This window comes from Bos javanicus, chromosome 2 (genome assembly GCF_032452875.1).
Source record: "Bos javanicus breed banteng chromosome 2, ARS-OSU_banteng_1.0, whole genome shotgun sequence".
Classification (NCBI taxonomy): domain Eukaryota; kingdom Metazoa; phylum Chordata; class Mammalia; order Artiodactyla; family Bovidae; genus Bos; species Bos javanicus.
In genome coordinates, this window is record NC_083869.1 from 133,804,658 (window position 1) to 133,821,318 (window position 16,661).

The 16,661-nt window shown below is 53.9% G+C and overlaps 1 protein-coding gene across 1 annotated transcript; it reads left to right on the forward strand.

Moving 5' to 3' along the window:
- Positions 1-1,601: 1,601 nt before the first annotated feature.
- Positions 1,602-15,906, forward strand: TAS1R2 (taste 1 receptor member 2). Its single transcript, XM_061395197.1, has 6 exons — positions 1,602-2,691; positions 5,144-5,444; positions 6,843-7,610; positions 8,798-9,007; positions 13,538-13,661; positions 14,417-15,906. The coding sequence occupies exons 1-6, from the start codon at positions 2,510-2,512 to the stop codon at positions 15,343-15,345; spliced, it is 2,514 nt and encodes an 837-aa protein (XP_061251181.1). The 5' UTR covers positions 1,602-2,509; the 3' UTR covers positions 15,346-15,906.
- The last annotated feature ends 755 nt before the right edge of the window (positions 15,907-16,661 follow it).

Here is a 16,661-nt window from a genome sequence, read left to right on the forward strand (position 1 = left end):
CCACATTGTACAGATGAGGACACTGAGGCCAGAAGGGGGGCAGCGCCAGGCCCAGAGCCCACGCCTCCAGACTCTTCCTTTCATCCTGTGGGTCAGGTCTCCCCCTCCGCCCACTGGTTTACCGGAGAGGGTGACGGACAGCCTCCTGAGTCACACAGCAAATCCCGCATCTTTCCACAGCACCAGGGGCCTCTTCCTTTTGTTTTCAGTGTCTGTGGTTGACTCTAGCCCAGGGGTGTTCAGGGGTGCAGGAGGGGGTGGTCCCTCTGGAACTGCTACAGGCACAGCCAGCACCTTTCAGGGTAACTTCGGGACGCTTCGGGCTCCTTCAGCTGGGCTCAGTGCCCACTCACTTCATCACAAGAAAGGACAATCTCGCACTTCTGGCCAGTTCACCTTTCCCCAGGGTTTGCTGTGCGCCCTGCAGGTCACATACGCTGTTTTACCTGATTCCCACACTGATCTCATGAGGCTGGAGTTATCAGGCCTGTTTCGGTAGGAAAAAGAGGCTCAGAGAGGTTGAGTAACCTGCCCACAGTCGCACAGCGCACAGAGCAGATGTCCCGTCCAGGCCGGCTGGAGTCAGATTACCCCGAGGTTCCCGGAGTGTAGACTCATGCTTCAGCAGGAGCCGGTCAAGGACATAGGTCTGCTCCCGGGGGCCCAGCGCTGGTCCGGACAGGAGGGGCACTGCAGGGCAGAGCCGAAGCAGTGTCTGTGAACTGGGGCCACACGAGGCTTCTAGGAGGAGGCGAGGCTCCAGCGGACTGTGGAAGGAGCGGCAGGACTCGGCAGGGTGCGCAGGGGGACAGTGCTGGGTTTCCAATCCCCTCTGTGTCCCTTAGAGCCTCCTCCCCCCACGACCCTGGGCCCCACGAGCAGGGCTCGGGCCTGTGACAGACCCGTCCCGTCTGGGCATTACAGAGCAGGCCCTTAAGGAACGTGTGTGTTGTTGGGACCAGAAAGGACCAAAGCAGCACTCTGTGGACAAGGATCTCTGATCCAGGCAGGTTCCTGGTTTGCTGGAGCCGTCTCCCTCCATCTTATTCCTTGGGGGGAATCACCATCAACGTTAGGAATTTTTAACTTTCCTTTCTGCCACAACGCCTGCCCCTGGGTGCTGGATCGACGGGACACCCAGCAGCGTCCCTCTGCAGAGCTGACCGATGGACTGTCGGGATGACAGAGGCCCGCCCCTCGGTCCCTGCCCCCAACCTCCCAATCTCTTGCCTGCTGTTGTGCTGCTTTTATCAAAAGCCAGGCCCTCAGGACTTCCCTGGTGGTCAGTGGTTAAGAATCCACCTTGCAGTGCAGGGGATGTGGGTTTGATTCCTAGTTGCAGATCTCAGATCCCACATGCCACAGAGCAGCTAATCTGGAGTGCCATAACTGGGCCCCCGCACCGCAACCAGAGAGTCTGGCGCTGCAAGGAAAGATCCAAAGCTCCCACCTGGCTCAGTGACGGTCCTGCCTGCTGCAACCAAGACCCAACGCAACCAAATAAATGAATATATATACATATATATATATTTAAAGCAAGGCCCTTTCGATGTAACATGGCATGGAGGTTAAGAGCCAGGCCTTGAGGTTTTGAACCCCAGCTCTCTTGGTTGTACAACTGACAGTGAGTTTCTTAGCTTCTCTGCCTCAGTCTCCTCATCTGTGAAATGGGGTTGGCAACAGTCCCAGTTATTGTGAGCAGTGAACGAGAGGTGGATGACAAGCTCTCAGGCTGATGCCTGACTCTTAGTATTGGGGCTGCTGTTTTAGAACAACTACGATGGGCCAGGCGTGGGACACAGGACCGCGTGCCAGCCCCAGCTGGGCCAGGCTCAAGTGCGGGCTCCATTTGTCCCCTACTCTGTCTCCTAACGGGAGCATCTATGTCCTTCACAGCTGTGGAACTGTGGTGTTGGAGAAGACTCTTCAGAGTCCCTTGCAACTTGCAAGATCCGACCAGTCCATCCTAAAGGAAATCAGTCTTGAATATTCATTGGAAGAACTGATGCTTAAGCTGAAACTCCAATACTTTGGCCACCCAATGCGAAGGGCTGACTCATTAGAAAAGACCCTGATGCTGGGAAAGATTGAAGCGGGGAGGAGAAGGGGATGACAGAGGATGAGATGGCTGGATGGCATCACCGACTCAATGGACATGAGTTTGGGTAGACTCCGGGAGTTGGTGATGGACAGGGAGGCCTGGCGTGCTGCAGTCCATGGGGTCACAAAGAGTCGGGCATGACTGAGCGAATGAACTGAACTGATTGTCCTTTGCTCCCAAATGTTTGAAACATTAGGAAGATGTGATCTCATCCAAGTGACAGAAGGCTCATCCTAATCCCAGCCTCCTCTTTCCCCAGAGCCCACTAACCTCTCTACCTGTCCCAGGTGCTTTCCTGCCCCGTGGACAGCAACAGGAGCAGTATGTAAATGTCTGTGCAAATCCCCTGGGTCAGGCTGTCAGCTCTCCAGGAGGCAGAGCCACCTCTGAGACCTCCATTTCCCAGCCATGGGACCCCAGGGCAGGGCAGCCTGCTCCCTGCTCTTCCTGCTGCAAACCCTGGCTGAGCCAGCGGAGAATTCAGAGTTCTTCCTGCCTGGTGATTACCTCCTCGGTGGCCTCTTCACCCTCCATGCCAATGTGAAGGGCATTGTCCACCTCAACTACCTGAAGGTGCCCAAGTGCAAGGAGTGAGTCTCCAGGATAAGGCCGGAAGCGGTGGTGGCAGGGTGGTGATGGTGGGCGGTGGTGATGTGGTGGTGGTAATGGAGGAGGAGGTGCTGATGGTGATTATAGAGGTGGTGATGGTGCTGATGGTGATGATAGTGATGGTGGTGGTGGTGATGATGTGATGGTTGTGATGGTGGTGGTGGTGGTCCTGGTGGTGATCATGATGGTGATGATGGAAGTGGTGGTGATGGTGGTGATGGTGATTGTAGAGGTGGTGGTGGTAGTGACAATGGTGGTGGTGGTGAGGGTGGTGGTGGTGGTGGTGATGATGGTGGTATTGATAATGATGGTTTCGGACATGGTGCCCATGATGGCAATGGTGATGATATCCACAATAGAAATAACAGGTGATGATGGTCATGGTGGTGATGGTGATGGTGATGATGTGGTGGTGGTGGTGGTGGTGGTGATGGTGGTGGTGGTGATGGTGGTGGTGGTGATGGTGGTGGGGATGGTGGTGGTGGTGGTGGTGATGGTGGTGATGGTGGTGGTGGTGGGGATGGTGGTGGTGATGGTGGTGGTGGTGATGATGGTGGTGGTGATGGTGATGATGTGGTGGTGGGGATGGTGGTGGTGATGGTGGTGGTGGTGATGGTGATGATGTGGTGGTGGTGGTGATGGTGATGATGTGGTGGTGGTGGTGGTGGTTATGGTGGTGGTGATGGTGGTGGTGGGGATGGTGGTGGTGGTGGTGGTGGTGGTGATGGTGATTGTAGAGGTGGTGGTAGTAGTGACGATGGTGATGGTTGTGATGGTGGTGGTGGTGGTCCTGGTGGTGATCATGATGGTGATGATGGAGGTGGTGGTGGTGGTGATGGTGGTGGTGATGATAGTGGTATTGATAATGATGGTTTCGGACATGGTGCCCATGATGGCAATGGTGATGATATCCACAATAGAAATAGCAGGTGATGATGGTGTTGGTGGTGGTGGTGGTGGTGATGGTGGTGGTGGTGGTGATGGTGATGGTGGTGATTATTATGGTGGTGATGGGGATGGTGGTGGTGGTGGGGATGGTGGTGGGGATGGTGGTGGTGGTGATGGTGGTGATGGTGGTGGTGATGGTGGTGGTGGTGGGGATGGTGGTGGGGATGGTGGTGGTGGGGGTGGTGGGGATGGTGGTGGTGATGGTGGTGGTGGTGGGGATGGTGGTGGTGGTGGTGGTGGGGATGGTGGTGGTGATGGTGGTGGTGGTGGTGGTGGTGGTGATGGTGGTGGTGATGATGGTGGTATTGATAATGATGGTTTTGGACATGGTGCCCATGATGGCAATGGTGATGATATCCACAATAGAAATAGCAGGTGATGATGGTGTTGGTGGTGGTGGTGGTGGTGGTGGTGATGGTGATGGTGGTGGTGATGGTGATGGTGGTGATTATTATGGTGGTGATGGGGATGGTGGTGGTGGGGATGGTGGTGGTGATGGTGATGGTGGTGATGGTGGTGGTGGTGGTGGTGGTGGTGATGGTGGTGGGGATGGTGGTGGGGATGGTGGTGGTGGTGGTGGTGATGGTGGTGGTGGTGGGGATGGTGGTGGTGATGGTGGTGGTGGTGGGGATGGTGGTGGTGGTGGTGGTGATGGTGGTGGTGGGGATGGTGGTGGTGATGGTGGTGGTGGTGGTGGTGGTGATGGTGGTGGTGATGATGGTGGTATTGATAATGATGGTTTCGGACATGGTGCCCATGATGGCAATGGTGATGATATCCACAACAGAAATAGCAGGTGATGATGGTCATGGTGGTGATGGTGATGGTGGTGGTGATGGTGATGATGGTATTGGTGGTGGTGGTGGTGGTGGTCATGATGGTGATGATGGTGGTGGTGATGGTGGCGGTGGTGATGGTGGTGGTGGTGAAGGTGGTGGTCATGATGGTGATAATGGTGGTGGTGGTGATGGTGGTGGTAGTGGTGGTGATGGTGGTGGTGGTGATGGTGGTGGTCATGATGGTGATGATGGTGGTGGTGATGATAGTGGTATTGATAATCATGGTTTCAGACATGGTGCCCATGATGGCAATGGTGATGATATCCACAATAGAAATAACAGGTGATGATGGTCATGGTGGTGATGGTGATGGTGGAGGCCATGGTAGGATGATGGTCACATTGATGGACGTTGATTGAGTGATGATATAGGCCATAGGGATGTTGGTGCTGGTAGAAGTGGTAAGTGACTGATGGCCACAGAGGTCCTGGTGTCAGAGGTGGTCACAGGGACGATGGTGGTCCCAGAGCTGTGGGGTGGTGAAAATGATATAATGACGCCAGCACCCTTTGGAGTGGTTCCCTCTTGGGCGATGCCTTGGTTTTTCTACTGCAGGCATGAGGGACAGGCTGGCTCACCCGCCCCCCCTCCCCTCCCCTTCCCACCCTGGACCTGTTGCCCACCCCGCCCACGGCGGCCCTTCCAGGTATGAGATGAAGGTGCTGGGCTACAACCTCATGCAGGCCATGCGCTTCGCGGTGGAGGAGATCAACAATGACAGCAGCCTGCTGCCCGACGTGCTGCTGGGCTACGAGATGGTGGACTCCTGCTACATGTCCAACAACGTCCAGCCCGCGCTCTACTTCCTGTCACAGGATGACTACTTCCTGCCCATCCAGGAGGACTACAGCCACTATGTGCCCCGCGTGGTGGCCATCATAGGTCCCGACAACTCCGAGTCCACCAAGACTGTGGCCAACTTCCTCTCCCTCTTCCTCCTTCCACAGGTGAGGCCCTGGGGCTGCGGAGGAGGGCTTGTCCAGAGGGCTTACCACCCTGACCAGTACCTACAGGGGATGCCTGGGGGAGCAGAAGCAAGGTCAGGACATCCCCCCCAGCCCTGGCAGGCAGCCAGCCTGTTGGTTGAGAGTTCAGGCTCTGGAGGCAGACAGACCTGGTGTGCACCTTGCCTCTGAATCTTGGCCGTTGTGAGACCTCGAGCCAATCTCTCAACTCTCCCAAGCCTCAGTTTCTGCATCTCTAAAGTGGAGAGATAAGAGTCCTATCTTTGGACTGTCTGCAGATTAAAGCATTCACCCTAGCTAAGAATTTCTAGCACACAGTAGGTAGTCAGTAATGTTGCCCTTGTTATGTAAAGCATCTTGCACGAGAATGAAAGCTCAGAAAGCGTCCTGTACCACTCTGCATAGCTTCCTAGCATGGAGTCTGCCCATGGCAGGTCCTCACAAAAATGCTGTAGAATTACTGTGTGTGTGTGTGTTAGTCGCTCAGTCGTGTCCGACTCTTTGCGACCCCATGGACTGTAGCTCACCAGGCTCCTCTGTCCATGAGCTTTTCCAAGCAAGAGGAGCGGAGTTGGTGGCCACAACTACTGCTGCTATTCTAGTTTCCTCATCATGATCAGAAAGGCATAAATGGCATAAAATATCTGCTTGTTAAAGAGCCACTAGCACAGGACTCGGCCAACAGTGGGCAGTTACAAATACTGTAATTGTTACTGTTGTTTTTATGACATCAAGCACCAAGGTTCTGACTCATTGTAGGTGCTCAATAAATGTTGACAGTCTTACCTGAAACATCCAGTCAGGACTGAACTCACTCTTTCATTCATGTAATGAGTGTGTATTGAGCACGTGCCGAGCCAGGCACCATTGCAGGTGTTGGTGATGAGCTGTGGAGGCACAGAAGTCTGTCCTCATAGAGCTGACCTTCTGGGGGGACAGACGGAGGGACCAGTGCAAATCAGGATGTGATACAGGGTGACAGGAAGTGAGCAGTGGAGGAAAGGGAAAAAGGAAAAGGAAAGTGAAGTCGCTCAGTCGAGTCCGGCTCTTTGCAAACCATGGACTGTATGTAGCCTACCAGGCTCCTCCATCCCATGGGATTCTCCAGGCAAGAGTCCTGGAGTGGGTTGCATTTCCTTCTCCAGGGGATCTTCCCGACCCAGAGATACCCGGGTCTCCCGCATTGTAGGGAGACGCTTTACTATCTGAGCCACCAGGGACTTCAGGGAAAGTCAAGTCAAAGTTAAGGGAGGTGGGCCACGTTGCGGGGGCGGGGGTGGGGGTGGCAGGTGAAGCGGGGGGAGGGGGAACCTGGATGGAGGCTTAAGGGAGGTGAAGGAGGAAGCCCCTGCTAATGCCCGAGGACCCTCCGCTCTGCAGATCACGTACAGCGCCATCAACGACGAGCTGGGCAACAAGGGCAGGTTCCCCGCGGTGCTACGCACCGTGCCGGGCGCGGATCACCAGACGGAGGCCATAGTGCAGATGCTGCTGCACTTCCGCTGGAATTGGATTGTCGTGCTGGCCAGCGGCGACGACTACGGCCGCGAGAACAGCCACCTGCTCAGCCAGCGCCTGGCGCACGGTGACATCTGCATCGCCTTCCAGGAGACGCTGCCTACGCCGCAGCCCAACCAGACCATGACGCCGCAGGACCAGGAGCGTCTGGAGGCCATTGTGGGCAAGCTGCAGCAGAGCACGGCGCGCGTCGTGGTGGTGTTTTCGCCAGAGCTTGCCCTGCACAACTTCTTCCGCGAGGTGCTGCGCCAGAACTTAACGGGCGCCGTGTGGATCGCCTCCGAGTCCTGGGCCATCGACCCGGTGCTGCACAACCTCACCGAGCTGCAGCGCGCCGGCACCTTCCTGGGTATCACCACCCAAAGCGTGCCCATCCCGGGCTTCAGCGAGTTCCGCGTGCGCCGCTCCCAGGTGGGCCGGCCCGCGCTCAACAGGAGCAGTGCCAACTGCAACCAGGAGTGCGACACCTGTCTGAACACCACCGAGTCCTTCAACAGCATCCTCACGCTCTCCGGCGAGCGCGTGGTCTACAGCGTGTACTCCTCCGTCTACGCCGTGGCGCACGCGCTGCACAGTCTCCTGGGCTGCAACCAGAGCGGCTGCCGCAGGGATGTGGTCTACCCTTGGCAGGTGAGGTCCGCCGCTGGGTACCAGGGGCCTCAGGGAGCAGGCGCAGAGTCCGTGGTTGTCATGGAGACCACCGAGCGCTCAGCTCCGGCCTCACCTTCTGGTGAGGTTCTGGGCAAGTGAGTGGAAGAGACCAGGGCGCACGCCCTGCCTCCAGGCACGTAGGAGTCCTTCGTGGTGACAAAACAGAATACCTTTGTTAAAAATTAATCATCCCCATCCACGAGAATCTGTTCTGGGACCAAGATTTGGGTGACATTCTCTAGCAGGAATCTCCGCAGGCAGTGGGAGCCCCAGTTCCCCACACAGCCTCACCAGGGTGAAGGCGCTGAGGCTGGGCTTGTAGCGTCCCGTCAGCTCTCAGGTTTATTGATCGTCTTGTTCCAGTTCTACCTCGCCTTGATTCAGACCTGGAATTGAAAGCTGTGCGTTCCTGGTTTACGCGTGTGCATAGGCGCATTCTGCCATGCGCCTTCGGAAAGCAGAGAAGGGTTCACTGAGGACCTAGCCGGGCAGAGGAGATGCAGACCAGAGATGTACACTTTCTGCCCACTGTCAGACATCTCTGCTTAAACAGTTCACTGGCTTTCTCACAGTTTGGAAACTCTGCCCACTCTGTTGCTCAGCCACCTCCCACCCCCATCTTTATCCTCTCCTAACGAGAGTTAGCTCCAAAGTGTGGGGTGGCAGGCAGGACCCAGGGGGGCAGGGAAGATCGAGGCAGGTGGAAGAGGCAATGGACTCTAAACCCCAGGTATTGGGTCACAGAGGGATGACCAAAATGACTTGCAGGGAAAAGGAATCATATTGGCGTCTCCTAGGAGGTGAGTGCTGACTATTTTCCAGGCACTGTTCTGAGCCTCTAGTGGAGATTCACTCACTGATTGCTTCAGAGCCCAGAAGATCAGGCTTTTTTGACTCCCGCTTTGCCGAAGAGGAATCGGGTTTATAGAGGTTAAGTGACAGGTCCAGGGCCTCACAGCAGGAGGTAGATGGGCTGCGAAAACCCCGGCGTATCTGGCTCTAAGTCAGATCTCTCAGCCACTGCCTCCAGACCGCCACGTTTTTGCAGTTTTATCAGCCCCGTTTTATAGACATGGAAATCAAGGCCCATGGGCTGGTAGAGTTTTTCCGGGGTCTGGCCTGACCTCTGATGCCAGCTCTACTTCCCTTCCCTCGGGCCCCTCTAGCTGCTTCTGGAGATCAGGAAGGTCAACTTCACCCTCCTGGGCCACCAAATCTTCTTCAACAAGAAAGGGGACCTGTCCCTGCACCTGGAGATCATCCAGTGGCAATGGGACCTGAGCCAGAACCCTTTTCAGAGCGTCGCCTCCTACCAGCCATCCAAGCGGCAGCTGAAGCACATCCATGACATCTCCTGGAACACCCCCAACAACACGGTCAGCCTCAGGGGGCCTGGGGCGGGGCCCCAGGGCTGGAGCTGGGGTGTGAGGGGCCTGGGGCCTGGGGGCGGGGCCTGGGGCGGGGCCCCAGGGCTGGAGCTGGGGTGGGAGGGCCCTTTGACCCGGGTTCATTATTGATAAGTGGGGGCGTCTCTATGAGTGGGTGTATCGTCTGGGGTCCTGGCCTTCTTCCCTGACGGAGAACTGCCCACGTTCAGGGCTTTCTGGCTCCTCAGGGCCAAGGGGCTCAGGACATGCGTGGATTGAAGACTTCAACTCTCATGCTAATCCTGGAAAATAGATGCTGTTGTTGCTTAATCGCTCAGTCATGCCCGACTCTTCGTGACCCCATGGACTGCAGCACGCCAGGCCTCCCTGTCCATCACCAACTCCCGGAGTTTACTCAAACTCACGTCAGTTGCGTCAGTGATGCCATCCAAACATCTCATCCTCTGCTGTCCCCTTCTCCTCCTGCCCTCAATCTTTCCCAGCATCAGGGTCTTTTCAAATGAGTCAGCTCTTCGCATCAGGTGGCCAAAGTATTGGAGTTTCAGCTTCAACATCAGTCCTTCCAATGAACACCCAGGACTGATCTCCTTTAGGATGGACTGGTTGGATCTCCTTGCAGTCCAAGGGACTCTCAAGAGTCTTCTCCGACACCACAGTTCAAAAGCATCAGTTCTTCGGCACTCAGCTTTCTTTATAGTCCAACTCTCACATCCACGACTACTAGAAAAACCATTGCTTTGACTAGATGGACCTTTGTTGGCAAAGTAATGTCTCTGCTTTTTAATATACTGTCTAGGTTGGTCATAAATTTCCTTCCAATGAGTAAGCGTCTTTTAATTTCATGGCTGCAATCACTATCTGCAGTGATTTTGGAGCCCCCCAAAATAAAGTCAGCCACTATTTCCCCATCTATTTGCCATGAGGTGATGGGACCAGATGCCATGACCTTAGGTTTCTGAATGTTGAGCTTTAAGCCAACTTTTTCACTCTCCTCTTTCACTTTCATCAAGAGATGCTTTAGTTCTTCTTCACTTTCTGCCATAAGAGTGATGTCATCTGCATATGAGGTTATTGATATTTCTCATGGCAATCTTGATTCCAGCTTGTGCTTCTTCCAGCCCCAGCGTTTCTCATGATGTACTCTGCATATAAGTTAAATAAGCAGGGTGACAATATACAGCCTTGACGTACTCCTTTTCCTATTTGGAACCAGTCTGTTGTTCCATGTCCAGTTCTAACTGTTGCTTCCAGACCTGCATACAGATTTCTCAAGAGGCAGGTCAGGTGGTCTGGTATTCCCATCTGTTGGAGAATTTTCCACAGTTTATTGTGATCCACACAGTCAAAGGGTTAGTGCATAGTCAACAAAGTAGAAATAGATGTTTTTCTGGAACTTTCTTGCTTTTTCGATGATCCAGTGGATGTTGGCAATTTGATCTCTGGTTCCTCTGCCTTTTCTAAATCTGGCTTGAACATCTGGAAGTTCACGGTTCACGTACTGTTGAAGCCTAGCTTGGAGAATTTTGAGCATTACTTTGCTAGCATGTTAGATGAGTGCAATTGTGCGGTAGTTTGAGCATTCTTTGGCATTGCCTTTCTTTGGGATTGGAATGAAAACGGACCTTTTCCAGTCCTGTGGCTACTGCTGAGTTTTCCAAATTTGCTGACATATTGAGTGAAGTACTTTCACAGCATCATCGTTTAGGATTTGAAATAGCTCAGTTGAAATTCAATCACCTCCACTAGCTTTGTTTGTAGTGATGCTTTCTAAGGCCCACTTGACTTCACATTCCCGGATGTCTGGCTCTAGGTCAGTGATCACACCATCATGATTATCTGGATCATGATCTTTTCTGTATAGTTCTTCTGTGTATTCTTGCCACCTCTTCTTAATATCTTCTGCTTCTGTTAGGTCCATACAATTTCTGTCTTTTATTCTGCCCATCTTTGCATGAAATGTTCCCTTGGTATCTCTAATTTTCTTGAAGAGATATCCAGTCTTTCCTATTCTATTATTTTCCTCTATTTCTTTGCACTGAAAACTGAGGAAGGCTTTCTTATCTCTTCTTGCTATTCTTTGGAACTCTGCATTCAGATGCTCATATCTTTCCTTTTCTCCTTTGCTTTTTGCTTCTCTTCTTTTCACAGCTATTTGTAAGGCCTCCTCAGACAGCCATTTTGCTTTTATGCATTTCTTTTTCTTGGGGATGGTCTTGCTCCCTGTCTCCTGTACAATGTCACGAACCTCATTCCATAGTTCATCAGGCACTCTGTCTATCAGATCTAGTCCCTTAAATCTATTTCTCACTTCCACTGTATAATCATAAGGGATTTGATTTAGGTCATACCTGAATAGTCTAGTGGTCTACCCTACTTTCTTCAATTTAAGTCTGAATTTGGCAATAAGGAGTTCATGATCTGAGCCACAGTCAGCTCCCGGTCTTGTTTTTGCTGACTGTATAGAGCTTCTCCATCTTTGGCTGCAAAGAATATAATCAATCTGATTTCAGTGTTGGCCACCTGGTGATGTCCATGTGTAGAGTCTTCTCTTGTGTTGTTGGAAGAGGGTGTTTGCTGTGACCAGTGCATTCTCTTGGCAAAACTCTATTAGCCTTTGCCCTGCTTCATTCTGTACTCCAAGGCCATTGCCTGTTACTCCAGGTATTTCTTGACTTCCTACTTTTGCATTCCAGTCCCCTATAATGAAAAAGATGTCTTTTTTGGGTGTTAGTTCTAAAAGGTCTTGTAGGTCTTCATAGAACCATTCAGCTTCAACTTCTTCAGCGTTACTGATTGGCGCATAGACTTGGATTACTGTGATATTGAATGGTTTGCCTTGGAAACAAACAGAGATCATTCTGTCGTTTTTGAGATTGCATCCAAGTACTGCATTTTGGACTCTTTTGTAGTCTATGATGGCTACTCCATTTCTTCTAAGGGCTCCTGCCCACAATAGTAGATATAATGGTCATCTGAGTTAAATTCACCCATTCCAGTCCATTTTAGTTCGCTGATTCCTAGAATGTTGACGTTCACTCTTGCCATCTCCTGTTTGACCACTTCCAGTTTGCCTTGATTCATGGACCTAACATTCCAGGTTCCTATGCAATATTGCTCTTTACAGCATCGGACCTTGCTTCTATCACCAGTCCCATCCACAACTGGGTATTGTTTTTGCTTTGGCTCCATCCCTTCATTCTTTCTGGAGTTATTTCTCCACTGATCTCCAGTAGCATATTGGGCACCTACTGACCTGGGGAGTTCCTCTTTCAGTGTCCTATCATTTTGCCTTTTCATACTGTTCATGGGGTTCTCAAGGCAAGAATACTGAAGTGGTTTGCCATTCTCTTCTCCAGTGGACCACATTCTGTCTGACCTCTCCACCATGACCCGTCCATCTTGGGTGGCCCCACATGGCCTGGCTGAGTTTCATTGAGTTAGACAAGGCTGTGGTCCATGTGGTCAGATTGGCTAGTTTTCTGTGATTGTGGTTTCAGTCTGTCTGCCCCTCTGATGCCCTCTCTCAGTGCCTACTGTCTTACTGGAGTTTGTCTTACCTTGGAGGTGGGGTATCTCTCCACGGCTGCTCCAGCAAAGCGCAGCCACTGCAACTGACCTTGGACATGGGGTAGCTCCTCTTGGCCGCTTGCCGCTCCAGTGCCGCGCAGCCAGGATAATTTTTATACAACCCGAATCTAATCAGGCCACTCCCCACTCAAGAAGCATGCATGGCTGAGGCCCCTTGACCCTACATTTTTAGTGTCTTAGTCCAACCTCCCACTCTCCCCACCCTCTCCCAGAGCATCCTGGCTTCAGCCAGGCTTAGACACACCCTCTTTCTGAAAATGCCAACCCCTGCCTCTCGTCCACCCCCTTGCTCTTACTGTTTCCTCTACTTGTAATTCATTCACTTAACGAACAGTCATTGGCGGCCTCCTCTGTTCTAAGGAATACAGCAGTAAAACCTATAGACGTGGCCACTGCCTGCTGGCTCTTGTTCTCCAGACAACCCTGCCCCTCCATAAAGCTGCATTAAGTAGGACTCCTGGTGGCAAGTGACAGAAAGTGATATAAATAAAAAGTTAACTTATTGCCTTGCATCATGGAAGACTCCAGGGTTGACCGTGAGGCTTCAGGCAAGGCTGGATCCAGGGTCTCATTCTCTCCATCTCCCAGATCCTTCCTCAGGCAAGTTCTCCACCTCCCCCCACCACCCTCCCAGAAATAAGAGGACTTCTAGGAGCTCCAGAGTCACACACTGTTTACTCAGCAACCTCAGAAGGTCTCCATCTCAGCAGCTGAGTGCTGTGTCCTGAAGAAGGTAGATTAGGTCTTTGCTGGGCAAAGCTAAGAGCATCTCTATGATGGTCCAGTTCCAGCCGCAGTCCTGGCACCTGCCCCTCCTCAACAGGGCCCAGTTTCCCTCCTGGGAGCATCCTTCTGGGGATGAGATGGGAGAGGAGGGGCCCCCAGAGAGCGGGAAGGAGGACTCAGGGTCTTCTGCCCTCCGCCCCCCAGATCCCTGTGTCTATGTGCTCCAGAAGCTGCCAACCTGGGCAGAAGAAAAAGCCGGTGGGCCTGCACCCCTGCTGCTTCGAGTGTATTGACTGCCTCCCGGGCACCTTCCTCAACCAAACCTTAGGTATGACTCCAGGGTCCACACACGGGCCCTGCACCTGCCCTGCCCTGAGGGGGTCTCCCTCAGGCCTTTCCCCTTTGCAGAGTCTTGGCAGTCTCCCCGGGGACACAGGTGTCCAAGGACTGAGGACTGTATATCTCCCACCAGAGGATGAGATCTTGGAAAGAAAGATTACAGTTGTTAGGCTGAGTCCAGGAGTCAGTGAAAGTCGCTAGTCGTGTTCGACTCCTTGCGACCCCATGGACTGTACAGTCCATGGAACTCTCCAGGCCAGAATACTGGAGTGGGTGGCCTGTCCCTTCTCCAGGGGATCTTCCCAACCCAGGGATTGAACCCGGGTCTCCCGCATTGCCGGCAGATTCTTTACCAGCTGAGCCAACAGGGAAGCCCAAGAATACTGGAGTGGGTAGCCTATCCCTTCTTCAGCAGATCTTCCCGACCCAGAAATTGAACTGGGGTCTCCTGCACTGCAGGCAGATTCTTTACCAACTGAGTGAGTCAAGGAGACCTTAGTTCAAATCCTGCCTCTGTAACTCTCCTGGCTTTGTGACTTTAACTGGCTGACCCTCAGTTTCCTCATCTGTGAAATGGGGTTGCTGTGAGGGGTTGATGAGCCAGGGGGTGTCAGGGACTCAGTGAGCATTGGTGGCCCGTAGCTCTGTCTCCCTCCGATGGGGACCAGGCCTGGTGCAGCCCTGGGGAAGGTGCACGCTGAGAAGGCGTGTTTAGCTGACAGGAGCTGCCCTGGGCTCTTGCAGATGAATTTGATTGCCAGCCCTGCCCAAGCTCCGAGTGGTCCCACAGGAAAGACACCTCCTGCTTCAAGCGGCAGCTGGCCTTCCTCGAATGGGACGAGGCCCCCACCATCGTCGTGGTCATGCTGGCCGCCCTGGGCTTCCTCAGCACCCTGGCCATCGTGATCATCTTCTGGAGGCACGTTCGGACGCCCGTGGTCCGCTCGGCGGGCGGGCCCATGTGCTTCCTGATGCTGGCGCCGCTGCTGATGGCGTACATGGCGGTGCCCGTGTACGTGGGGCCGCCCACGGTGTGGTCCTGCATCTTCCGCCAGGCCTTCTTCACGCTCTGCTTCACGATCTGCATCTCCTGCATCACCGTGCGCTCCTTCCAGATCGTCTGCGTCTTCAAGATGGCCCGGCGCCTCCCGCGCGCCTACGGCTGCTGGGGCCGCTACCACGGGCCCTATGTCTTCGTGGCGTGCGTCGTGATGCTCAAGTTGGTCATCGTGGCCAGCAGCGTCCTGGCCACGACCACCATGCCCACCACTCGCGTGGACCCTGATGACCCCAGGATCATGATCTTGTCCTGCAACCCCAACTACCACCGGGGGCTGCTGGTCAACACCAGCCTGGACCTGCTCCTGTCCGTGCTGGGCTTCGGCTTCGCCTACACCGGCAAGGAGCTGCCCACCAACTACAACGAGGCCAAGTTCATCACCTTCTGCATGACCTTCTACTTCTCCTCCTCCGTCTTCCTCTGCACCTTCATGGCCGTCTACAATGGCGTGCTGGTCACCATCCTAGACCTCCTGGTCACCGTGCTGAACCTCCTGGGCATCAGCCTGGGCTACTTCGGCCCCAAGTGTTACATGATTCTCTTCTACCCGGAGCGCAACACGCCGGCTTACTTCAACAGCGTGATTCAGGGTTACACCATGCGGAAGGACTAGGGCTCCACTGTCTGCCCTCTGGGACGTGGGGCTCAGCGTCAGGAGGCGGAGGCCAGGGGGCTCACTCAACTCCAGATGGAGCCAGGTGGTGGCAGGGGAGCCACCCTCGCCTGTTGCTGCCTGGGCCTGGTCTCTGATGGGCCGTCCCTCCAGGCTTCTGTGTGTCCTGGCCATCTTTGCCCACCCAGTGATGGATGCCCGGATACAATTACCCTTTGTTGCTTTCCCTCGAGCTGTTTAGCTTGCCAGGTGCTGTACTCCATCCTAGAAAACCACCCAAGGTGACCTACCAGCTTCCAAGGACGGAGTCCAGCTTGGCAGCCTGCAGCCGCCATCTGGTGGTCACGGTGGGCTCCTGCAGGTTCCGGCTGCTGACTCCTGGTGAAGGGGATGCCTGCTGGTGGGCTGGGCTGGGGTTAGCGAGGGGCGGATGGGAGCTCAGAAAATGCCACCCGGCCTCGCTCACTTGCTGTCCGTGTGTCCGAGTCTCATCCCCCAGATTCTCCCGGAGCTTGAGTGCCCAGCCTTTCTGTTATCTCTGAGTACAGCTGAGCACATAAATGCTTGTGAATAAACCTTACTTGGGTGAAACAAATGAGTTTCCTCCTTGTTTTCCAGAGGTCCCCTGAGAACAGAGACGTGGAATCGGAGATCTTGGTTTCAGTCCCAGCGTTGCTACTGTGGGTGTGTGCGTGTGTGCTAAGTCGCTTCAGTCTCGTTTGACTCTTTGTGACCCCATGGTCGCTAGCCCACCAGGCCCCTCTGTCCATGGGGGTTCTCCAGGCAAGAATACTGGAGTGGGTTGCCATGCCCTCCTCCAGGGAATCTTCCCGACCCAGAGATTGAACCTGCATCTCCTGCGGCTTCTGCATTGGCAGGCAGATTCTTAACCACTAAGCCACCTGGGAAGCCCCAATGCATATATTAGGCACACAGTAAATGCCAAGCATTGCAAATCCACGTCACCAGAACCGTCAGGGACAAAATAAAGCTGTGCTCCCTTTTTATACCCTGGTGCCCATGGTGTACGGGCTTCCCAGGGGGCACGAGTGGTAAAGAACCCAACTACCAGTGCAGGGATGTAAGAGACTGGAGTTTGATCCGCGGGTTGGGATGGGTCCCAGATGGGAAAAAAGGAGACTCAAAGAGACTATGAAATGTCCCCAACCCCACACAGCTCACCCCTGGAATGTGACCTTCTGTGCAGTGAGACCCAGGGCGCCCTGCCTGGAACGCTGGTGGAGGGGAACCTTATCATGTAGGCTGGGGTCGGGGGGCACATTGGTGTGCTGGAGGGTGGGGGCTTCAAAGTTTAG